This window comes from Parasteatoda tepidariorum, chromosome 10 (assembly GCF_043381705.1).
Source record: "Parasteatoda tepidariorum isolate YZ-2023 chromosome 10, CAS_Ptep_4.0, whole genome shotgun sequence".
NCBI lineage: Eukaryota > Metazoa > Arthropoda > Arachnida > Araneae > Theridiidae > Parasteatoda > Parasteatoda tepidariorum.
The window spans coordinates 25951120-25978044 of record NC_092213.1 but is presented as its reverse complement, the minus strand read 5'-3'; the positions used below and the strand labels follow the sequence as shown (position 1 = coordinate 25978044).

Sequence of the window (26925 nt, the reverse complement as noted above, 5' to 3'; positions counted from 1 at the left end):
ATTAAGAAAAGTAACTTTTTTAACCCTTTCAGGAGCAGTGGGATACGTTTTACTTTACATTGTTGAATTAAATTTGAGGTACATAATCATTGTGATTTTAAGAACACTGATCTGTAATACTTTAGTTAAAAAAATAAACCTTATTAAATTGTAAGGTTAAGAAAAGTAACTTTTTTTTAATCCTTTCAAGGACAGTGGAATAAAACTGCAAACACTTAAGTTTTGAAAATAGTATAAACTACTTAAATTGTAATTTTTCCTAAATCTCAAGCCAGTAGTTTAACTTGTTTCTACACTTTAGCGGTAAAATGAAGCCTATTTCTTTCTATAATATTCAGAGAAAAGTAATTTATATTAAAATAAAACATTTTGAGAAGAGAACTGAAAAAACTAAACTCTTAAACTATTTGGTAATTTAACGTACGTATTCAAAATAAACTACCCTTCAACGATATAAATAAATCGAGTTCATAAACAAAGCACGTTCCAGCCCACCGAAGTTCATTGTAATTCGTGAGTCTTAGCTTCTTCTTGAAAAGGTCTTAAATCTTTAAAGCATTCTAGTTTTTTGAGTGCTAAAGACTTCAAATGATTTGAATCCTTTTTAAGTAAAAAAACTGAGAAAACAATGTGGAATTAGTTGAAAGAAATGAGTCGCATGTAGATTTTTGTTTTTAAATAATCTTTTAAGAATTACTAGTTGAAATCTCTTAACTTAGTCTTCAATGCTGTGTTTTGTTTTTTGTAACTTCTTTTACTTGTGTTAGTAATTTTTTGTTTATCTCACAGAACTTAAAGCTCACGTAAACGGCATATTTATTTATAGAAAATTAAATTCTGGATTTAAAATGTTGAGAGTGTAGTGATTTAAAATAAACGCATACATCTAACAGTTCAACTGATAAAAATTCAATTTATTTCTACTTTATAAACTGAGTTGAGTTCATTGCTTTCGAAGTTATTGAGATAGACTGAACGTCAATTTGATGTATTGATGTGTAATAATAATTTGCTACGATTACGTTTTAATTTATTTACTTGAAAACAAAATGATTTCTTTTGTTTTGAAATTATTGTGAATTCAATGTTATTAAAGTCAATTTCAATTCACGGTAAGATAATAATTATTTGGCAGAATTAAAAAAATAAAATGAGAGTATTTATATGCATATTACAAACATGGCGTATAATGAATATTTCATTAAGCGTTAAACAGTGTTTTTTTTTTATAAATTAGTTTTTATTTATGAAGAAATCGTTACATTATGCATTATTAAGTGGTTTCCTTTTCTCATAACACCAAAAAATAGGATTTTGGAAGGAATTCAAAATAAAACTATTTATCCAACCATAAATTAAAAGGTAGGGTAGAGTGTGGTCAATTGTAATATTTTTTACTTAACTATTTTTAACTAACAAAAAATCCAATATATTATTAGTATTAATTGACAGACGAAAGTAGACTGACCTCTACTAGAAAAAAAATACCTTATTTAAATGTCATTGTATTAGTTATTAACAATTTTTGACAGCCGTGCACTTGTTACAACTGTCTCCACTTACGTGGTCAATTGTAACAGTTCATAAATTCAACTAAAACATAGTTAATTATACATATTATCATAGTTGTGATATATTTTCTTATTGATCAAACTAGTAGTGATATTTTAGGAGTAAAAATAATAATGAGCAGACACCTAAAGGGTTAAACTTTTAACTTTAAGGGGTTAAAACTTTTAATTTTTGCTGTGAAAGGTACATGTAAATTTATTAAATACACCTTGTGTGCCACATAGGAATCAAATCTAGAGCCCGACACTCGAAATTCTTGCTCTGCTACAATCGTACCATGTTACAATTGACCCCACTCTCCCCTAATTATTTGTTGAGAGCATTTATTCGAATGTGAATTACATACAATGCATTTGTTGAGAAAACACTAAGAAAATTCAGAGGAAAATTTACCAATATCGAAGACAAAATTTTTGATGGTTTTTCATTGATGGAACAATATAATCTTGATGGCAACCATCAATAATTCCATCATGAACTATTACAATTTTGATGGTAACCATCACCCCAATGTAGGAATTCGGACGGATTTATGATGGTCCAGCATAAGAATAGCAACTTGTTTTGATGGTTTGTTCATGTTGAACTATCAGAAATTTCCATTATAGTTTCTTAGAAATCAAATGCTGGAACGATCATGATCAACCATCATCCCAATGCAAATGATGTTGAACCATCATGAATTGCACTAAAACCAACAAAAACCATCAAAATGATTTGATGGGACCATCAAGAATTTTGACTTGGGTATATAGTTTTTAAGTTTCAAAATTAGATATCTTGTATCAATCAGGACTTCTAAACGTGGTAAATTTGTACTTATTTTCTTGTAAATAAAAAGTATCGCTCATACGGTAAAGGTTTACCGAAAATCCTAGTTTTCAATAAAATTATTCTTATTACCCCACATTTAGTAAAAAGTACAAAACTGAAACATAAATTTATGAGAATAAAGGTCTATTTTGCCATGCTCTAAGATATCATGATAAAATTACAAAATTTTATCACGTATTTTAAAATCACATTTTATTACTAATTTAGCCAAAATTAGCAATCAGAAACCAAATCATTGTTTTTTTGTGTTCCCAAAGAGTAAAAAAAAAAAGACAAATTTTACCGCATTCTGTTAGTTTTAACCATGTTTTTTTCTCAGTGTATCGAAGTAACGAAAGTTAGTTTAACTAATGTTCTTATTTAGAAGAATATACTTACATTTGTTTACAGAATATTGAGGCAAAGTAATTTTAGCTTATGGTATTCGAGCATTATTTATGGAAAAATTGTTTTGCAAATAAATATATTACTCAACTAGAATATGAAACATCTACAGGAAGGAGTATTTGCATTTGTGATAATATTACTGTATTAGAATATAAAATATTTTTCAAAAGAATTATTTATTTACAATTAAGTATAATGGGGTATTAGAATATAAAATGTTTTTTTCTAAATAATAATTTTCATGTATAATAATGTTTAGTCAAAAAAGCTTTCGTTGAGAGAATTGTTTACGTATGATAAATCAGCAGTTGAACGGAAAGTATGTTAAATTGTCTATAAGTGTCTTTATATCTGCTTAACATAGAAAATATGTAACAAATTAATATGTTAATGGCTTGCAAGTGTTTTTTTCAAACTAATATTAGCATAAATTAACTTTTTATTTAAAAATTGATGTTTGCTGCTTCTAATTACTAAGGTAAGAGAAAAACTCCGCTTCGAACTTATTTGAGCGACGAACGTTTTTTGAAGCTGATAAATTATGAAAGCTTAATTTGCTATCATATATAAAAAAAAATGAAAAAAAAGTCCTCGAAATGATGATTTGTTACATTATGGTATCTAAAAAAGCCACTGATTATGTTTTTGAAGAGCTTGTTCCGAATTTTTAAGGCTATATTTTAATTTTGTGCATTAAATCTCTCATGGGAACTTTTCAGCACATGATGAAAGTGTATATCTAGTTATAACATTTATTTACATTAAACATTTTTTTAAAATGAATTTAATAAATTTTAGTTAGTTTTTTTTAGAAAACTGTTTCGACTAAAATTTTGTCTTTATTTTTGTTTTTTGTTTTGAAAATTAGATATATTTTCTGAAAATCAGTCCAGTATGTTTGATTGCGTTACTAAGCATGCAAACTATTTCAATGATAGTGAAGTTCACTGAATTGATTAAATTATGATGCAGAATGATTGAAACGGATTGAATAATGAAAATTGGCTGGATTATAGCAAACTGTTTATTCACAAAAACACTTTATCCTAATCTCATAATAAGACAAATGCCATTTTATCGTTAATAAACACAGAATATTTAAATGTATTTAACTATCACCAGAATAGAAATAATGAAAGGTATATCCGTATTTATTACTGAATTATTTTTATAAATTTATTTATATTTTGCAGCAATACTAATTTATCAACCCTTTATTATATTATTCTCTGTTAATATAACTTCTTAGATTTTGATTGTTTTTCGAAGTTAAAGGTTTTTTTTAACTAAAAGCGTTTTTCTGTTATTTCCATAATACATTAAGAAAAAAGTATGGTCAAAACTACCGAGATATGGTAAAATTTAAAGAGTTTCTGACTCTATGGGAACACCAAAAAGCTCGGTTTACATTATGTTGTAAAACTATATAAAAGTGGTAAATTTTGATAGTTTTATAATGGTATTTTAGAGCATAACATTAAAACCATTTATTAGGTTAAAGTTGATTTTAAGTTTTGTATTTTTGCTAAATAAGTGGTAATGAGAACTATAATTTTACAAACCGGAATTTACGGTAAACCATTACCATATTAATTGTTTAAATACCGCATATTTTGGTTTTATTACCAAAATTATGCATTTTATTTCTTTTTTTTGCTTACTCGAAACGTCATTAACAAAAAATACTGAAATAGCAACAGAAGTTTTTACTCTGTATACCTTTTCCTGCGACATTTTTAGTTACCGTTTTCCTTTTTTCTATTGTTAAACGTTAAATAAGTTTTATTGATTTTTAATAACTTATCGTAGAGATCTTCTCTTTCTTAATTTTCTTCTGGTTTAGTTATACTCGATGCAATGTAGTTCCTTTTAGCTTTTTTGACTTTAAACTACTCTGAGTCCAGGCGATAAATCTTTGTGGTAAGAGAAAAAAACATTTCAACGCTGTAAAATATATTTAATTTTAATAAATAAACGTTAACTATGAGTTTTATGTAATGCTAACGATGATAGAAATATCTTTTTACACATTTCTGTGGAATATTTTTTACATGTTTTAATAAACAGACATTTTATATGTTTTATGCAGTACTCATATTAATAGAAATATGTTATTTAAGCATTATTGTAAATTTATTATTAGTTTTAATAAAATGTTTTAACAAAGAAACTTAACATTTGAGCTGTATGCAGTACTTATACTATAAGAATTTCTTTAATAAAGATCTTAAGAAATTGTCATTACATCTGAGTTTCCTGCAGTATTCATATTAATAAAAATTATATATTTTAAATATTATTGTACTATGTTTTTAATATTATTCAAATGTTTTAATGTATAGACATAAGAGCTCATATTTTATGTTACTCCCGTAGTAATTGAAATACGGTTTTGACACATTGCTGTAAAATATTTTTAAATTAAGAAAAAGACTTTAATAAACAGTCATTAAATTGAGTTTTATACAATATACTCGAACGGATAGAAATGTGTTTTTTACACATTACTGTGAAATGCGTTTTTTACTCATTAGTGAAATGTGTTTTTTACACATTTACACATTATGTGTTTTTTACACACACATTTACACATAAAGTATAATAAATAGACATTACTTCTGAGTTTTATGCAATGCTCATACTAATAAAAATATGTTCTTTTGAACAATACTGTAGATTATTTTTATTTTTTCTAAAATGTTTCAATAAATAGATAATATATTTCAGTTTTGTAAATACATACTAATCTAAGTTTTTTTTTGCACAATACAGTAAAATGTTCTTAAATTCAATAAAAGTATTTAAAAAAAATGAACATTTGTGATAAAAATATGTTTTTAGAACATTGCTATTAAATATTTTTAATTTCAATAAGAGATTAATAAATTAATACATCTGAGTTTTAAGCAATACTCATATTAATAGTAATAAGTTTTTTGTACACATAAAAATTCCACAGAAAATACCATTTTATAAATGAAACGAAATATTAAATACTTTTACTTTTATTAAAACATGTTTTTCCTTTGTTCAATAATTGAACAAATAAGTATAACATTATACCGCACATTAAATTACAATTCATGCAAATGAAAACTTAATATAACAGTCTAAGCAAATATTAATCTTTCTTTGTGTTTTCATGTAAATAAACCAATAATAAAATTAAATTAAATTATTACTTACGAAAATAAAAGTATTTTCAATGTTTATTTCTCAAAGAAAAGCATAATTTAATATTCTGTTAGATTGTTTGATACGAATAAAAACACAATCAGTTTCTTGAGTTTAATTTATGCTCCCAGACGAATTTCAAACTCAAACTTAATTCAGAATGTCAAAATCAGGAGAAATAATAAAATATTCTCTTTAAGTGTTTAATATTTCTTTAACCATTTTATTTTTTTATTCAATCTATAAAAGAATCTGTTCTATTTGTCAAGAAGAGAAAAGAAAATGGAAGATAAAAAAAAAAAAAGACATACGCGAATCTAACAATATCTAAAGAACTGACAAAACAAAAGCGGAAGTAATATTGCGTTTCAAAGGAAATCAAGAGAACAAAGAAAAAACAAAATACATGAAACTTGTACAGAAATGTAATCTCAAAGAATCTATTCAATTCAATTAAGTGTCTTTCAACAACAGTTCACTATTTTTCCTTGAAATACTAAAGAATCTGAAAGCATTGTGAATTGAGAATTATTTATTAGAAAGAGCAACTAAAATGAAATTTATAATTTAGTTTAATGAAGGGTAATGCAAACAACGGGTAGATTTTAATTTAGTTTATAATATCATAGTTATAACATCCTTTATAGAATATATATAGTTAGTTTAAAATATCATTTATAGAATAAAAATGCTTTTTTAGATTAATATTTGAAATGTTTATATATTTGTAGTTCTTGTGTATATAATTCTCACAGTGAGCAAATAATTTAAAGGAATTGAGCTTTTTCAGTTAAAAATATGTTTGTGCTCATTAAGAGATTAAAAGCTTCGCTTCATAAATGCATAAATCGGAAATATCAGTCATTGTGTTTCAAGCACTCAAAAACAAGTGCCCCTTTCCCAGACATGCTAGTCGTGAATGAAAAGAAACAAAAAGTGATCTGAATTATAAAACGCAAAAATGGAAAAATATTGTTGATAAACAAAACTTAGAAAAACAATAGTAGCCGAGGGAGAAAGCAGTATTTAATTTTTCTTTTTCGTCTATTGTGGTTTTTCTATTGTTTGTTTCTCCCCTTTTTGTTCCATTTTTCGTTGACAACTTTCCTTTTTCTAATTCAAATCACTTTTGTTACTTCTCATTCAAGTTCAGCATGTCTGGAAAATGGGATCCTGTTTTAAAGTGCTTGAAACATGTCGACAGGTAATTCCTATTTAAATACTTCTGAAGCGAATGAAGTTTTTAATATAGTAATAAAATACAGCTTCTGTTTTTTGGGATTATTTATTTAATATTTGTGCTTATTTGTATCACCGAAATACTTATGGTGCAATTGGATTTATTATATTCCAAAACCATATTATATAAAAAAAATAAAAATATAAAAAAATCAATGTGGTTTACTTCGGGATTGGACTAAATTGTTTTTAACAAAATTCTCAGAGTAAATATTTTGTCAGATTGAGGAAATTGCTATCTTCATTTGTTTGAGAATGCTAATTTCGTCAAAATATGTGTCGATGAACACAGGAAGAAAATCTGTATAAATAAAGCAGAATGTTTCTATTTATGTATGTACTTTTAAAGAAATCGCATTTCTGAACCAATCCACACCAAAATTGGTGCAACTACGTTCGAAGAGACGATCAACCTGTTTATATTAAAACTTTCTTCTGCTACCGGTTCACGGGCTTAATACCGAAGAAAGAGTTGTCATTGGATTTGATCTCAGAGAAATATATAGAGTTTCTACTCTATTAATGTTTGTTAGAGCCACAGAAGTTTCCCAAACTGAGAAATATGTTAGAGCCACAGAGAAGTACATAAGTAGTTTCCCAAACTGAGAAATATGTATAAAGTTTTCACTTTAATTCTAGAGCATTTAAAATGACGAAGTGTTTTTTTTCTTGATGCATGCTAAAATGGCAATAATCTGGGCCAAACAGATTTGACTACGGCAAAAAATTTAACCATCAGTTAGATAGACGAGTTTATCGTTTTCCTTTATTAATTTTTAATTGAGTTTATAAATTTTTTTATAATCGTTTGGTTATTTTTTAATTAGCTCGATGAAATGCTTATCGGTTAATTTTTTAATCAAAACAAACAAAGTAAATTATGATTTATTTTAAATAATTCTATTTCCCATCTTTTTCTTGTTTTTATATTTATTTCCAAGTTGAATTTAATGCGCATTAACAAGAATGAAATACACAATTAAGACACAAACTAATGGAAGAAGCGCTTTGGTAAAAATTACCGAGTGTTTTCATGTTCCCGTAGAGTAAAAACCACGATAAATTTTACCATATTCTGGTAGTTTTGGCCGCACTTTTTTTCTTAGTTTGTTATTGCTTAGGTTAATTAATGTTTTTGATGACTCTTACAGCTGAAAGTTTTTTTAAATATATTGTTAGATGTAAGGCGCCTTGTTAGATGAGAACGGGTATGTGACGAGTATTTTGCTTGCATAATATTTCCTTGCATTATTATTATATACCATTATTAAGATGCTTCACCATTTTTCCCCATAAAATCCTGACTCATTAAAATTGATCTTAGCTCCTAGAAAGTTTGAGCTATGGTCAATTACAATGACGGGTTGTAGAGATCCTATAAAAAAGGATCCCAAATATTAATTGTTTTTTTCTCAGTGGGATATTGCTTAAGTTAACTATTTTGATGACTCTTACAAAGGAAGTGTTTTATCTAAATATAACATAAGATCAAATCGAGCATGAAATGTGTATTTATCTTGCATAATATATGGGCGAATCTCAGTAATCATTAATCGAATTCGATCTATTCTCTAGGTTGTCCAGACCGTAACCCTGTCAAACCGTAACCTCAGGATTAATTAATTGAATTTAACATAATAAGGGCATCAATATTTTTGATGTTCACTATTATTTTCTGATATTTTATACATTTTCAAACAATTCTGGAGGTATAAAAATAGTGTGCCTATTATTTCTTCTTATTATTTTTTTATTATCAAAAGTTAAAGGTTTTAGCTATCTGCACATATCTTTGAATTAATATTATATACCATTATTATTATATTTCACTAATTTATATTATATAAAATGTTGACTCCTGACAATTAATACTAGTGCCTACCCAAGTAAAGTTTTTTGATGGTTTTCCATTGATGGACCAACATAATCTTGATGGTAACCATCAATAATTCCATCTTGAAGCATTATATTTCTGATGGTAACCAACATAAGTGACCATCACCCCAACGTAGGAATTCGGACTGCTTTAAGATGGTTCAACATAAGAATATCAACTTGTTTTGATGGTTTGTTCAGGTTGAACCATCAGAATTTTCCATCATAGTTTTTTAGAAATCAAATGTTGGAACGATCATGGACCGCCATAAACCCAATCTAGAAATTCAGACGGATTTTTGATGGACCAACTTTAAAAAAAACTGTTTTGATGGTATATTCCTGTGGAACCAACTATAATTTCCACTAATCCATCATGAAAGTGTATGGAAACATCATGGATTGTTGGTCAATGAGAATCAAACTTCTCTTAATGGTTATCCATCATCGTGTTAAAGTATCATTTTCCATCATGGAATCAAGGAAGTTTGTTAGAATATCAAAAGCCATGAACGCATAAGGGAAAATGTTGGATGATGGTGACCATCAAATGATGTTGGACCACCTTGAATCGCTCTGAAACCAACAAGAATTTTGACTTGGATTGAATTTTGAGCTTTTAGAATCCTGAAAAGGAAGATCCTAATTGATCTTTGTTAAAGTTCCTGGCAATACCTGAAAATGGAAAGTTTAAGACAAGAGCTCACTCTCTTATGAACATGACCGTAGTCCTTATGTTTTGCAAAGATGCCTTAAAACTAAACACCTTTTGCCTAACTAAGAACGCAAAACGACATAAATAAGTATTTGCGTATCTATAGATCCCATAAATTCAAACTTTTCCAAACACTCCATGTCCTATTTTAAACAAAATTTATATATCATTTCCAAATGGACAGTTCTTTTGTATAAATAATTCATTTTCAAAAACAAATGGTAGAAGTGTTTCCTACTTTAAAATTCTTCTCTACAGCAAGACATTGTCTGATGTGTTTTTCCTGATGCCACTTTAGAAAATTTCTGATTTAAAATGTCAAAAGCAGTTTATTTTATTTCAGATACCGGGAACGTTGTTTTCGGAAACTTTCATTCGAGAGAAATTCGATGAGTGGGCAAGTTCATACAAACTTCAAAGACGATTTATCACTCGCAAAAGCGCTGGCACCTTTCCCGGCAAAAATGGATGAATAGTCATAAAACATGTATTCTCCGTTTTTAAAATAATCGAGGGCCATTTGTTAGAAATATTTTTATAAATCCACCTTAAAGTAAATAGTGTTCTGCTCTACTTTTATTTTTAAGGGGAAATAATAGTAAAACTTGTATTTTTGAGAAGTTTTACACTAGTTGCCGAGTGCTGCGGTTCCCAAAAGATATTCCACACAGTCCTAGTATCCGTGGTAAAATTTGTAATTTTTTTAAACCAGGAATTATTATTTTTATATACAATCATTTATTCATAATTTATTTAATATTTTGGTTCCTTATTTGAATTTTTTTTATAAAAAGCCAATGAAAATAAAATAGCAAAATTTGAAAAAAAAAATTTTTTTAATGAAAATTTATTGAATATTTTTTAATGGCAGGCACCAAACTTATCGTCATGGAAAGTGTTACTCATTTTGCTTTGTCTGATGAGCACCTTGTGGCTAAAGTCACGAAGGCGAGCAACATTACCCTCGCCTCACTGGCACGGATGTTCGTTCATAGGGTGGGCCACATTCACACATCACACACAACAGAAGACAAACACACAGAGAGAAACATCCATGCCTTGAGCGGGGTTCTAACCTGCAGTCTTTGGCTTCACAGTCAGGCACGCAAACATCTCGGCCACCCGGACGGACTCTTACTGCTGTATAAGAGAGTAAAATAAAAATCTTTATGTGTATTTAAAATTCCCTTTTTAAAATGAAAGTTAGGTTGTTTATTATTGATGCATTTTAAATTTCATCGTGGTTTTATTAGTCATTATTTTAGGTTATCAGTTTAGATCTTGCAACGGCAAGACATAAGAAAAATAATTAAGAGTTGTGCTTCTTTAATCCAAGCTCTAAGCATCTTTGTAAAGAAATCCTATCAATTATCAAACCGTAATTTGGTTAACTGTCTGGTAAGCAATCAAATTGTTCATAGTTATTCTTCTTTTTAGGTTAGACTAATTTTACGAGTAAATAATATTTGCTGAAATGTGCTATCTCTATGTATATTTCTCTTACACGGCTACAAAAAAAAGCCTCATTACAACTCCCCGAATGGCAACGCTAGAAAATCGACCAATGATTGCCGCTAAAAATGTCACATGCCGAATCTAGATGAGATGGCTCAACATGTAGCGCTTTTAAAAACGGAAACTGAAAAAACCATAGAGAGCATAAGCTAGGCAGAAGTGAGTAGTCTTTGTCGATAGATCTCTATTTTAGTATTTTGTCGAAAGCGCTTTTTTTCAAGAATTTATATATTACGAATTTAGTTGATGATTTTTGATTTATACCACGAATTTATTTGTTTTACTAGAATTTATTTGTTTATGCAGGTTTTTCAATTGCAATTCACTTATTTCAATTTTTCATAGACTTAATTATAGCCAAAATTTTCACCTTTTTGAAGATATATCAGTTTTAGAAATTTTATCTTAAGATTTTATACTATAGCACATTTCTAATAGGTTTAACGAATTACATGTCATTTATTTGAATTCAAATTTATTTTAATTACTTAGTATTTACTAAAAAGATGTATTTTTTTTCTTAAAAAAAAAGTTGTTATATGGATTTGAATTATTGTTTTGAATTCTTAGAATTTTATGCATTTGCAATGTACCTAAGTTAGTAGCGAGCGAAGCGAGCTTGGTTTGCGAAGCAAACCACATAAGATTGCGTAGCAATTTTCGGGGGTTGGCGAGCGTTAGCGACCAGGGGGCGCACCCCACTAGTTTAAACTATTATATATTTCTCATTCTTTGTCACGTTGTTAGGAAAATCCTGTATTTTCCTTCTTCATTTATGTGGGCTTAAGAAAAATATTTTTTCTTAAATTTTAATCATTTCTCGCTAAGTCTAATTTAAATTCAAAAAACACTCACAATATTTAGGTTTAAGGATATATAAAAATGCATCCTTGATTTATTACATTGAATTATTTATGAATTGCGCATAAGCGTAATACATAACGTAATTTGAAAGCCATAGCTATTAAGAACAACATGGGAGGTAACATTGAATCATTTAATTTGGTCAGAATTTTTCCTGCATCTGTTCTCCAAAGCATAACGAAATAAACATCAAAAAAGTTGAAAACGTTGAAGAGAAAAAGATAAATATACTCCATTTAAGAAAATGCGGAAAAATTTTATTCTAATTTCCTATTAAATGTTAAAAATCTAGTAAATTGCTCCGTGCACGAAAAACAGACATTAGAAACCATCTGAATTCCAGAATAATGAAATTAGCCGCCTTTGTCGCTAAAAATTTATCATGTTTTCTGGGATGTCAATATAATTGCAATGCACACGATCTCTGCTTTTCTTTTTCTTCTTCTCCAACTTACTTGATAATTAAATACCTGAAATGTTTTGAATTAACGTGCCAGCTCGTTAATTGCTCTCGCAATCATGTTCACAATAGTTATATTTATTATGTATGAAAAGGAAAATGCATTCGTATGATCAATTTGTTTATCATTTCTACCAATTATAGATTTATATCTGTCTGAAGTTAACAAGTCATCGTGGTTTATTGAATTCTATTATACAGTGCTTCTATTCATTATTTATAATGCTTCGACATAACGTTAAAGTACATTCAATCTCAATACTCCATTTTAAATGCAAAATTTAAAATAAGTTGTTAATTAGTCGGATATATTATTTGTACCAGACATTAAGACAAAAGATTTTAGAAATAAGAAAAAAATATTCGTATCTTTTATTAAATTTCGGATCCAATTACGGTAAAATGTACCGGCACCCAGTGTGATGATACTTTTTACCGTACAATTTTACTGAACAAAAATCTGATATACAGTAATTTTTATAGCAATATTTATTTTAAAATTACTGATTTACTGTATTTAAATAATTATTAATGCTAAATATAAGGTACAATATTCTGAGGTGAAAATGGCATATACGGTAAAATTATTTTACGGATGCTGCACTCATATGCTGGTACTATTTGCCATAATTCGATTCGGAATTTCTTACAGTGTGTGTTTATCACTATAACTAGGTATCTCAATATTTTTCCGCATTGAGTTACTTATATGTTTCCAAAAAAATATAAGAAACGGTTGCATTGTATAAAATGCCTGGTATATTTAAACGAAGTATGAAATACGAATATTACATACTTTACCTTAACATTGTCTGTAATGATAAATGCACTTTTGACAAAGTATAATAGTATGGTTTGTCATTTATTTTTCATAGTCATTAGTCATTATTTTTCATAGCTTTCTTTCTTAAAGAAATATTACTTAGTTGGTATGAAAAGAAATATGAAATTTCCTTCATTTAAGAAATATTATGAAACTGAAATTTTTCTTTGACTAGCTTATTTGTGTATTATTATTATTTTATGAGAAAGACATCAGAGTAAAGAAAACCGGGAGGTGTATATTGGCAATATGTCTTTACTTTAATGAAACATTAATGTGGGGAATACCGGACAACTATCAATACATCCTGGCCGCGTTATCATTTCGATAAATCCATATAAGTGCGTTGGATTACTAAAATGTAAGTTTTTCATTAGCGAAAGCGATATAAATATGAGCCTATTTTTCCCACTAAGATCTTACTTTTCATTATCATACTAAAAACATGCAATCGAAATATATAAAAATAATAACTATATAACCTAAAAAAAAACAAGAAATATAAGTATTTTCTACTGTGCCGGTTTGTCATTTGGATGTCTAAACTTATTAGTGATTAATCATATCATGCTTTGCAGCCAAATTTTCTACTATGCTGAGCTTATAGTTTTGTCGGTAATCTATAAATTTTTTATAATTTGGTTACCCTCTTATAGCTTTGAAATATTTTAAGTAGAAAATACGGTATATCAGACTTTTTTGTTTCGTAACATGTTTCGGTAAAAATAGATTTTACGGTAAAAAGCATTGGCACTTTGGGAGCACCTGCCGTAAAATCCATTTTCCATAAAATATTATACAGTAAATTTTACAGTAATCTTTATTTAATTAGTGTGGTTCAAGGATTTTGCGGTAGTTATTACTGTACAAGATGGTATATCAGATATTTTTGTTTTGTGAGATGCTTCGGTGAAAATAGATTTTACGGTAAAAAGTATTGGCACTTTGGGAGCACCTTCCATAAAATCCATTTTCCATGAAATATTATACCGCACATTTTACGGTAATCTTAATTTAATTAGTGTTATTCAAGGATTTTGCGGTAATTATTACTGTACGAGATGGTATATCAGATATCTTTGTTCTGTAAGATATTTCGGTAGAAATAGATTTTACGGTCAAAAGTATTGGCACTTTGGGATCATCTTCCGTAAAATCTGTTTTCAATGAAATATTATACCGTAAATTTTACAGTAATATTTACTTAATTAGTGTGATTCAAGGATTTCGTGGTAGTTATTACTGTACAAGATGGTGTATCAGATATTTTTGTTTTGTAAGATGTTTCGGTGGAAATATATTTTACGGTAAAAAGTATTGGCACTTTAGGAGCACCTTCCATAAAATCCATTTTCCATGAAATATTATACAGTAAATTTTACACTTATCTTTATTTAATTAGTGTGATTCAAGGATTTTGCTGTAATTATTACTGTACAAGATGGTATATCAGATATATTTTACAGTAAAAAGCATTGGCACTTTGGGAGCACCTTCCTTAAAATCCATTTTCCACTAAATATTATATCGCGCATTTTACAGTAATCTTTATTTAATTAGTGTGATTCAGTGATTTTACGGATATTATTACTGCACCAATGTTTTTATAACGGCATATAAAAAAATTCCGACATTGATGGTTTAATAACAATAGCCACATTAAACTGCAAGGAATATTTTTTCATAATAACGCTCTCGATTTCACTAGCTCATTCATGTGGTGTAACAAGTGCTAGCGTTTATGCATTTAAACACTTCTTTTAAATGATTAAACATTCGACTTAAACGTTAAGCTTTTTTTGTTCAAATGGGCATTACATCTAGTTCATCATTGTTAAATATAGCACTTTAAATATTTAAAAATTCATATTTAATTTCAAAAAATCAAAATTAATTAATACCGTAAGTAACATGAGCATTAAAATATTTATAATTTTAAAATTAGGATTTTAATAAACAATTGAAATCTAAAGATAATTTCATTTTATAAATTTCATATATTAATTGAAGCTGAGCCTATTAATTGTAATTTATTGCATAAATAATGTATTTTATGCAATAAGAAAATCGAATAAACATTTTAAACATGCCTCTTAAAAAGCATTTCGCTTGACGTTTTAAAAGTGATCAACTTCATTCTTTATTAAAACTTGCGATTAATATTTGTATAATAAAATCATTTTATTAATAATGACTTTACATCCAAATATAGCAATTCCAAATATAATAGTAAAATTAATTATATCTCTACATTGAATTAATTGAAATTTAATACGAAATTAGTTTTTAATTGGACTGTCAGAGAGCAATCTAGTAAAGAATGCTCTGCAAAATAAATTTTTTGTTTTATTCTATTCTGTGATATTGCCATAATTAATTTTAAATTTAATGATACTCTTTATAGCATATTTTTAATGCTTTGTTTATGAATCAGTAATTAAATTTTTCAAATGGTAAATCTGCAGTAAGATTTAAATAAATAAATGAAGCTTTAATGATAAAAATTAAATCAAAATTTAAAAAATGAAGTTTCTTTTATTCATAATTAACTATTATATCATCTAATGAAGTTTACTGCTTTGTTTATACGCGATAAATTTCACTAAAGTATTATGAATTTTTGTTAGTTATTATTAATATTATTAGTTATTATTGGTTATTATTATTAGTTAGCAGTTTTACGACGAAGTTATTCATTTTGTGTAAAAAAACAAAAAGTGTTGAAGAAACATTTGTTTGTAATTTTCTCAAAACATACCAAAATTTCTTTATTCGATAAAAACGTTTCAAATGTACTATCTCGCAAAAAACCTTTTGGTAACACATCTAACATTTTGCGGATTTTTCTATGAAATAGTTAATTTTTCTTGAAAATATATAATTCTTTCAAAGAACAATATATATGGATCACAAAAGTAATTTAAAAAAAATGTTACGCTGTTTCAGGTATATTTCTATTCACTTGTGAAGTATATGAGCTTAATTTGAACAAGAAGGTAGTCAGAATTTGCTTAGTCTTACATAATTTCTATACTCTGTTGCAAGTTAAGAAAAGACCACTGCCGTATAGGACTTAAATTATCACCCGCGACGGCAAATAATTCCGTTTAATTTCCTTATCAAATTATGCAAATATGCCTTCAAAACAATATAAAAGCTTTAAAAGTTAAACATGTCAGTTAATTCGCGCTAGCTTTTATGATATATGTCATAAAATTATTAAAAAAAGGCTGTAGTTTCGAAGTCTTACTGGAATTCTAGACTTGGCGACATATGACATGCTCTTTAAAATCAAATGTGAGATGAAAATTTTTTACTTTTGTTTCGCTGTAGAAGGAAATCTTCTGCAAGAAACAATATTTATCATTTTTTAATTAGTTTTATTTTTAAATGCTAAAGAAAGACGTATATTTGTTACGATTTTTAGATGTCCTTTTTAATAAGTCTTATTACTTGTTAAATGATAATTGTTCTTAATAACTGCTAACTATTGTTATTAATAAGAAAGGCCCCCCAATGATTAGGGGCCCCCTGAAAATGGATTTTTTGAAAGCAAATTTAAAAAAATTAAGAAAAACAATGATTTTTTTTAAAAGAAGAACATCAATTTCAAATATATATTAATAAAATACGATAATTTTTTTTACATAATCTTAATCATATTTATTTATTACTTATTTTAGTTATTATTTATAAGTATTATTATAGTTTATGTATTATAAGATTTATCAATGTTTTTAAGTTCAAATTTGGCCTTTTGAGTTGCGAGCAAAAAAATTGAAAGCAGTATAATTGAAAGCTATATCGAGCTGAGACTCTTGCTTTATACATATACATTTATATATATATAGCACTATTTTATTGATATATTTTGCTTTGGCTATATTAATACAATATTAGAAAGCACTCCTTTTTGCGGATATAGTCGTGTGGGCTGATGAAGAGATTATATCTTTTTTTTGTTTTGTTTTCCGGATTTTTTATTTTTTATTTTTACTTCCTTTTAGGTATCAAATAATATATATTTTTCTAAAAATACTTTTGAAAAATTATTTTTAATAATTTTCTTTCTTCCTTCTATTTTTTATTATTTTCTCAATATTTCAGCTTATATATATACATATATTACTGATTATAAGAAACCTTGTATATAAAGAAGCTAATGTTTTGTTCATTACATCAGACAATTTTTGAAATAAATGTTGCATAAGCTCCTTTCTTATGATATTCTTTATTTATTGTACCGTTAAATTGTAATTTATGTTTATTATTGCTCATTTTTTTATCAGTGTTCTTTGTTTATTGTTTCAATGAATGTTTATAAATAGGTTTTGTAAAGAATAGTATAAAAACTATTATGGATACAAACAAAACATCGAATACGATTTACAAAATATGGTTGCGTCTTTTGAAAAAAATAATAAAACATTAAAAAAAATGCATTTTTCTTAAATTTTAGGCAAATTTTTAATAGAAAACTAGTTTCAAAAACGAGAGATATATTATTTGTATCTAAAACAATGAAATAAAGGAATAAAAATTGTATTTAGTTAAAAAAAAAACAATGCTGATTAATTTCCTCATCCGTAAGAAAATGTCTGCACTGGAAACAGAGTATCTTTTGATAATAATAAGTTTTAATGAATGATATAAAATAAACATTTGAAAAAAATAAATTCCTTTGAAATACACATAAAGCATTGATTATGCATTCATTTATAGAATTATTGCATACGTAATGAATAGCAGAACCATTAATTATTCATGTCTCGAGTTTTTAACTCAATTTATAATAATATTGAAAAAGTACAAGAGAATAATTTTTTTGAAATCCTTTTGCTCGAAATAAAGTTAACTACGTATGATAATAATTTAATAAAAATATACTTATTTGCTAGGAAGTTTTAATTTTTTTTTACACTAAATATTTAAAAATAGTAAATTACTTAAATAAATTAACAAGAAAATAAAAAAAATAAGTGAAAGCCTTTGATTCAAACTAAGGCATTATAGTTTATTATGTAATTAAACAATTTATATTAACTTACTATACTCATATGACATAATTTTTTACCATATATTGTTTATTTTAAAAATAAATGTAAATATTATTTAGCTTTCAAATAAAAATATATTTAGAAATAAAAGTTTGGATAATAACTAAATTTAAATGTTAGTTTCTCATTTAAAATGTTTCGTTAATAAAAAACACCAATTTTATTTTTCTTAAAAATATAGGTCAAAAAAATTAATTGTAAGTGTACCACATTTTTTACTAAATGACTGACAAATTTTAAGTTCAATAAAATCAATATGGCTTCTTTTTATTGGCTTAGCACCGACTGTGGTGAACCCATTCCAAGCGGTTATAGAGAATTGTGTCATTTCAGGTTGTGAGGGTGATGGTTATTGGATCGTCCCATTTTATACGGTGGGTCTTAAAATTACCATGATTGGCTTATATACATAAATTTTTTTGGATAAAAATTTTACTCTGCTGACGATTAAAATTAATCTTTTCCTTATTCAAGAAATCTTCCTTACATTTTATTCTATTGATTATTTAATAAATTTGTTGGTTTGTCTGTAATTTCGAATCCTATGTAATTCCAATTTTATCGAAACATCTCTTAACCTTTTTTTTAAATTATAATACACTCTATAACAAAAAAATCGACTCACGAAGAAGCAATCAACCGATTGCTTCTTGGTGCCAGATTACAGTGGTGCATGGCTGGAATGATGCCGACTGGGGACGTATAGTCTTTAGCGACAAATCCCGCTTCCAACTGTGCCCTGACGATCATCGAAGACGTATTTGGAGACGCACAGGGCAGAGGGGGTATCCTGCCTTCACTATTGCACGCCACACCGGCCCTCAACAAAGCATTATGGTCTGGGGTGCCACTTCCTTTGACAGCCGGATCCCTTTGGTCGTCATTCGAGGTACACTTACTGCACAGCGGTACGTCGACGACATCCTAAGACCTGTTTTGCTACCGTTCCTTTTGCAGCGCCCTGGGCAAGTTTTTCAGCAGGACAATGCTAGACCACATACGGCACGTGTTGCTATGAACAGTCTGCAAGCCTGTCAAACTCCTATTGGCCTATCAGATCACCAGAACTCTCTCCCATCGAGCATGTCTGGGATATGATGGGAAGGCGATTGCATCTGGCTCGAAATGTTGATGACCTCGTTCGACAATTGAATCGAATTTGGCAGGAAATACGACAAGAGACCATCCGGGAGCTTTATCGGTCTATGCCACGCCGTGTGGTAGTTTGTATCCAGGCTAGAGGACCAATTTTCGTTTAAATCGGAGAACTCCTACTTGGTGCGTCGATTTTTTTTGTTATAGAGTGTATTTATATACCTATTTCACTTGGCCAAGTGACTGTTTATTAGTTTTGGTGACCAAAAGGGATGACTAAAAGTATATTTTACCCTTTTCAACGATCAATGTTTTATACAGAACTAAATGGAAGTAGTTTTACTGTAAGTAAACTGTAAAAAATTCTGGATAAAATTACGATAATATATATTCAGTGCAGCGTCCATAAAATCCATTTTCACAGCAATTTTTACAGTAATTTTTACAGTTAGCAATTGTTTAATCACAATAATTCAGTGATTTTGCAGCATATATTTTCGTAAAAATTCTAGTTTATGAGATATTTGTTTCGTAGAATTTTATGGCAGAAATATATTTTACGGTCAAAAGTACCGGCAATCAGGGGACCAGTATACTTTTTACAGTGTAACAGCTTCATAAATATTGATTTGAAATACCATATTTTGCAAGTCATAATGCAAGATCAAAAATAATAATAAGTAGGAATGTATAGAAATTAAAGAGCTTTAGTTATATTTTGTTTCACTTTAAGCAATAAATGCAAATCAATTTTCTTATGTTAAATTATATGTTTCACAAATACAAACAAAATAGTAGAAGTTCTGAATCTGTTAATCGAAAAATTATGTTTCGTCTCTTGCAACTATATTTATTATTTTATGTATAGTATAAACTGAAAATGTGTTTTGATTTATAATAAATTTTATAAATCGTTTTTATATTTAAATAGTTAGTCTTTTTTCAGAGTTAAAATTTGCATAATTACATTTCTTACGTATTTCGAATATTTTAATTGTATATTAAGCATCGAGACATCATTTTTCATACAAATAATAGTATACTAAATTTTTGGTTTATTGCTATTTAATTGGTCATACGTAAAATATGATGAAAGTAATTTGTTTCATGGAGGAAATTTTCAGCACACATCCCCCAATTGGGCTTTGGAAAATAAAAATAAATTTAAAAATAAATAGCTGTTTCAATAACTTAAATATTTAGAATGCTTAAAAACTCGCAAATTATAAACAAAATTTTTATCTCATACCTTTAATAAGGTACTTTCGTAACTATAACTCTTGTAATTTAATATTATCATTAAAAAGAAATTTTACATTTTTTTACTTTTTTATAAAAATTTAATATTTTTTATTACTTGTTCTCTAATTCTTCAGAGCAAAGTTTTGAGAAACTGATTAACCCGAGATGGAAAAATTATATAACTTTTTAAATTTTAAATCTGTTTTCATGTTTAAAATTATCAAAGATGATATGATTATATTTTTGTAATTTTCTTGTCGAAACGTGATTCTCCTACTATTCACCAAGATATTCAATTTTTTGATCGGATATAAAAACATAAATTTTTATTCGATAATTTATTTTTCAAAAATAATCCTTTTTTTTTCTGTAGATATAGAATAAGTATACAGTTCAGAAGAACTTTTTCTTAAACGTTAGTGAATAGGTTGATGAAAAAACGAAGAGGAGAAACAGCCGAAATACTTTCATTTTTATAAGAATATTCTTCAGTAAGCTATGCACAATAGTAATTTTGGTATATTAATACCAACTACAAAAATTGAACTTTTTTTTATATATTTAGCAGGGGCTGTAATCCCTAATTGGTTAAAGTTTAGAAGTTAAAAGTAGTACAGTTTTCATAGTTAATTCTACATAGTCCCGCACTGTAAGATAAAACATCGGGGCAATTAAGGAAGCACCTTCGCAATCGATAGCTGTAAATCTGAATAGTCAGTTTGAGTGCAAATTCTGTATTCCTAAATTTAAATTTTCTTTTCAAGTACAACTGATTATTTTTAAAATCTAGATATTCGTTTATTTTGCTACGATTAACATAAGAACAAAATGTACTTACATTAAAATACAATAGTTAAACATTTTAAAAACAAAAATTATAACAAAAGACAACAAAAATAACTAAATTATCTTTTTTTTATCGATTTCTTATGATAAATGAGAAGCCAGTATGGGGGTTGGCGTGTGTGGAAAATAACCCACGAAGATTTTTCAGATGTTTAAAAATAGAGATCATATAAAAAAATGAAGTGTCTCATTCGTAAAATTCATTTTACAGTAAAATCTATTTTAAGTAAAATCTAATTTACAGTAATCTTACAGTAAAATCTATTTTACAGTAAAAATCATTTTTACCATAAACTTTTATACTCTAATTTTCACAGTAATATTTATTTAATTACAGTGAATTAGTAAGTTTACAGTAAAAATTACGGTACAGAAATATTTTGTTCCAAAATTTTACAGTAAAAAATTTATTTTACGGTGACATATATACCATAATTTGATCCGGAATTTTTTACAGTGAAAATATAAATGATATGCCGTTCTTAGCATGCCAGTTTTAATGGTATAATAATAATGGCGTAAATGGTATGCATTTATTTGAGATTGCATTATAAAATTAGATATTTTGTTAAAAAAATTGTATTAAGATTTATATTTTGAATTGATTTTTAAATCAGTAGATTTTCGGTACAATTTTTAAATCAGTTAAATGCTTTTTTGTCTAGTTAAATACCTATCTTTAAATATTTATAAATTTTTTACTTGCTTTCATAAAGTGCATAATCTACACAAACTCTAAAAGATTGAAGCATGCAAACCATATTACAGAGCAGAGAAAACCATCTTAAAATTCATAGCACGATACTATGGTTCCACTTAAACAAAGACATAGCAAAAACGTCACTTTTTATTAATTTTGCATCATATACTCTGATGAAAGTGGCTCGGATATCAATATTATGAATAAACGATGAATTGGTTTTCCCTAGCCTGTAACTATAGTTTGCTTTCGCATCGATGCATTAAAATTCATTACAATATTTGTCAAAAAAAGTTTGTAGATATGTATATCTATATCTAGAATATCTTTGCACTGATTGTGATTAGCATAAAGTAATTTTATTCATAGTCTCAAAATGAATCGGGGTTAGCTTTTAATTTGTGATGGCCCCAACAGCAGAGTGATTCTACAGCGATGTTTTCATAAATCCAAATTTGTTAGCGATCTCAACCCAGTTTGACAAAGCGAATCAATGCATAATTTCAGCATACAGGTAATAAAAATTGTAAATATAACGTATCTTAAAAATTCGTATTGCTTAATATTTCAATTGCATTTTATACTATGATACTAAAAAAATAGAATCCTTTCCTAAACAATAAGACTTGCAATCAAGTAGCAGAAAAAAAAAATCTTTAGCCCTTGTTCTTCTTGGTGTTCTCTCATTTTTATTGGAATCAAGTTTAGATGTGTTTTAAATAGAAGTCTCGCAGAATTTCCCTTATTTGATTGCTTGCTTTGTAATAATAATAACAAAACTAAAGTAGTAATGATCTAAAGATACTGTAATAACCTCCTGCTCTCTGTACCATGCTGAGACGTACAGGAATGATTGCCCCCTCGAAACTAAAATGGTCCTCTATACAAAAGAAAAATAAATATATAGACTTTCACAGCCTAATTTCTAGCAATATCTGTATGATTCCAAGGTGGAATTTATAAACATCCTCATGAAAAATATACATTCTTATAGTCATCTTATTGCTATAGTCTTATTGCTTACATATCTACACTGAAACAAATAAGGTATGGTCATCAAAGCTACCCGAATATGGTAAAATATGCCGTGTTTCCGGATCTTATAAGAGCACCAAAAAGTTTCGTAATTTTTTCTTAAGTGCCTTGGTAATGATTTTGATAAAATTAAACAAAAAAAATACAGTTGTGTATAAGTGATGAAATTTGGTGAATTTAGCAAAATTTGGTACTTTTATCAGGATACTCAGGATACCTTACAGCAGGGCATAAAAACCATTTGTACAGTTAAATTTTCTTAACAGTTCTGTATTTTTTACTAAATGTGTGGTAATAAGAACTGTAATTTTCAAAACCATATTTTCTGGTAAACCGTTGCCATTTGGAAAAGTTTTCGAATGAATGTTTTAAATATATTATATTTTGGTTTATTAAATAAATAATGTTTTTTGCAAGAAGTTACCATACAGCACGATAATTTTACTAGAATAGTTTTGTCTATGTAGTCCTAAACAAAACCTGGATTAATTTATAATTGCCTCTTTGACGTAAAATCGTCCGCTATACCAAATTAATAATGATAAAAAATAAATAATGAAACACTTACTGCCTAATTTATATCATTTATAATTATAAGGTAAAATTTATAGCATCTCTATAAATAATGTGTATTCATATAGTCATATATAATTACGAAGCTGGAACTCAATTGTGGAACCGAAAATGTAATTTATCTCAAACCATAAATTATTTGTAGCTTCAACATTTTAAAAGAAATATGTAACATTTTGTTGGTTTTTTAACAACTCGCAGTAATTATTTTAATAATTCATTTTAAGAATAATTCTTAGAGTGACAGTCTAAATAAAAATAGTAAGTGCAGTCTACAAACTCTTCAACTATTCTTCTAGACTATTTGGAATTTCCTTAATTTTAGGTAATATTTTTCTCTGTTGTAGCTAATGTGATGTATTAATATTTAATAAATAAAAATTAATATAACTTTGTCCACAACCTCATATAATTTAAGCAGATATATAAAAGATATTACAGAGAATTGGTTGCGCACTTATATTCCGAAAAAGGGCTCATAAAAATTCTATTTGTCATAAAAATACTCATTTTAGTTGTCTACCACAAGAGAAGAAAAATATTTCGCTTGATTCTCAAATGTTTGAGGATACGAGCATGGTTAGCATTCAGAGCAGAATTAGCATAAATATATTTCATTAAAACACTTAAGCAATTATGAATCAAACGGGAAATTATTGCCGGACCCCCAATTAGTCAATCAGAAATATCATTCTCTTAGAAATAATGTGCGAATTCAACGTGAATAAAGTGCGAAATAATATGCGAATTCAACATGAATAATGTGGGAAATAATCTGAGAATTCAACTTTTTAATGCAATAATATGAAGACAATACTTAAATTCATCAAAGCATAAATACATTTTCATCAAAAAAATTTATCAATTTCAGGAGGATGAAGCAATTGGGAAATGAACCCTGACCACTCAACTAGTCAACCTAAGATATTATTTGACTCTAAATTATTTGCAATGTATAAATTCAACATTTTAGAAGAAACGTTAATGATAAGTTAAAACATAAAATAAACATCTAAATGACGATAGGCATTAAGAATCACCAAAGTAAAAATACATTTTCATTAAAACACTTTAGGTATTATGAAGCAATCGGGAAGTGAACCCTGGCAACTCAATTACTCAATATAAAATGTCATTAGACTATCTTAACTGAAAGTAATGCATAAGTTCATCATTTTAAAAGAAGCGTTAAAGATATTTTAAAACATAAAATAGGCATCTAAATGAAGATAAGCATTAAGAATCACCAAAGCATAAATACATCTTCATTAAAACACTTTAGGGAGTAAGAAGGAACCGGGAAGTGAACCCTGACCACTCAATTAGTCAACCGCAGAGTGGTTGTGGGCCATCGACCCAAGGAAGAGTGAGTTGATCCTTACCTGGAGCAAGTATGAGAAGGGAAGAGAAGACGAGAAGAAAAGCAGCCAGGCTCCCGCTGCTAAGCATTTCTCGCCTTCTATCACCCGAACCTCCTGTTGATCTTCAACATCTTTAATCCATCCATCCTTCACCCCAAAAACATCATTTCTGGAATTTATCTTCCCTCCACCACACCACTTCAGGATGCTCCAGAGGCCCTGAAAGAACGTGGCGGCTGGTACGACTGTTGGTTTTTGGTTGGGGGTCTCTGTCGCCCACCAAGCACACTTTTTGATCACAGCCCCACTTAGAAGGGGTCTGCCGAACGAAGTGAGTGCACCTTGTTCTCCGGATGGCGCTGGCGTCGTCGGGGATCTTCTCTGCTCCTCCCACCTTCTTCCTGAGCTTCCCCTGGATGCTGTCGCTTTACCTAGGGAAGAAGAAGATTAATGGCAAGCTCAGGTGACAAAGGGACGCGCGTGTTGGGGTGGGTGAGGATCTGCTCATGGTTTTTGGGGAAGAAGTTCTGAAGGTTTGGTGACGACTGCTATTTAGGTGTCCTGCAGTGTTGCGTAAACTACAAGACACAATTATATGGTACAATTGATTCTACAGGATCTTACTTTTCTAATACAGCTGTTTATTTGATATACTTCTTCTGGGCTAATTAGGGTACAAGTACGGTCTTTTTTCTATTTGGGGATATGTTATCTGCGCTTTTGCTTTCTTCGGAGTAATTAGCTTTTTATGTTACCCCTTTTTACTTTACAAGCTTATTTTTTTGTCATCATAGTGTTCAGAATCTATGATTTTCAGGTTATACCCGGCAAAAATGTTTCATTGTACCATCATTTGCATTTAATACAGGTGCTCTTATAAAACAAATAGCACATTTGTAATCAAAAGAACAGTTAAAACTTTGTCTTAAATTCGGTTTCAATAATATTAAATCAAAATATTGATTTAATTCCTTATAAATATCAAAACATAAGCAGTGTAAAGATCCAAATGCGAATATTTACTACACTAAGAAGTTTAGAGAAAATCAACATAATATTTTCAAGTCCTTCTTAACTCCGTAATCCTCTAAAAATTGAACTAAAATTCATTCCCCTCTTGATTTTTTTACACTCATCTATGAAACTGTTTTAAACATTAAATAGCAGTACAATTCGTTTAAAATATTCCGATACTATGACGACTGTTTCTTTTCAGAACTAACTGTAGATTAGCAGATGCACGGGAAGCAGTTAAAATTCTTTGTTAATAGGGTCAAAGCAGAAAAAAAATGCTTCTTTTTTCAAATAAACAAATAGTGAACATTTGCTTCCTGATTTTATTGGGAAGAAATATCAGTTGTGTAAGCTACCTCCAAAAAGTGGAAATCGTACTAAAAGTACTAATTTCATTTCTTCCCGAGTTAAAAATCACGTTCGTCACAAGCAAGACATTTTTATACACTGAGGAAAAAAATATGATCAAACTACCTGAATATGATAACAGCTTTCCAGCTCTGTGATAGCAACAAAAAGTTGAGTTAATATTACCATAACGCTT

General features: G+C 28.2%; 1 protein-coding gene across 2 annotated transcripts in view; it reads right to left on the bottom strand.

Moving 5' to 3' along the window:
* LOC107439347 (acetylcholine receptor subunit alpha-like) overlaps positions 1-25728 on the bottom strand; it is a 210056-nt gene extending 184328 nt beyond the window's left edge. Inside the window, exon 1 of one of the 2 annotated variants that reach the window (XM_016051913.4) lies at positions 25389-25728. In XM_016051913.4, the coding sequence (XP_015907399.2) occupies positions 25389-25455 (67 nt within the window). In that variant the 5' untranslated portion in view covers positions 25456-25728. The remainder of the gene's footprint in view (positions 1-25388) is intronic. The other variant, XM_043046031.2, reaches the window with a different exon arrangement.
* Positions 25729-26925: the final 1197 nt, after the last annotated feature.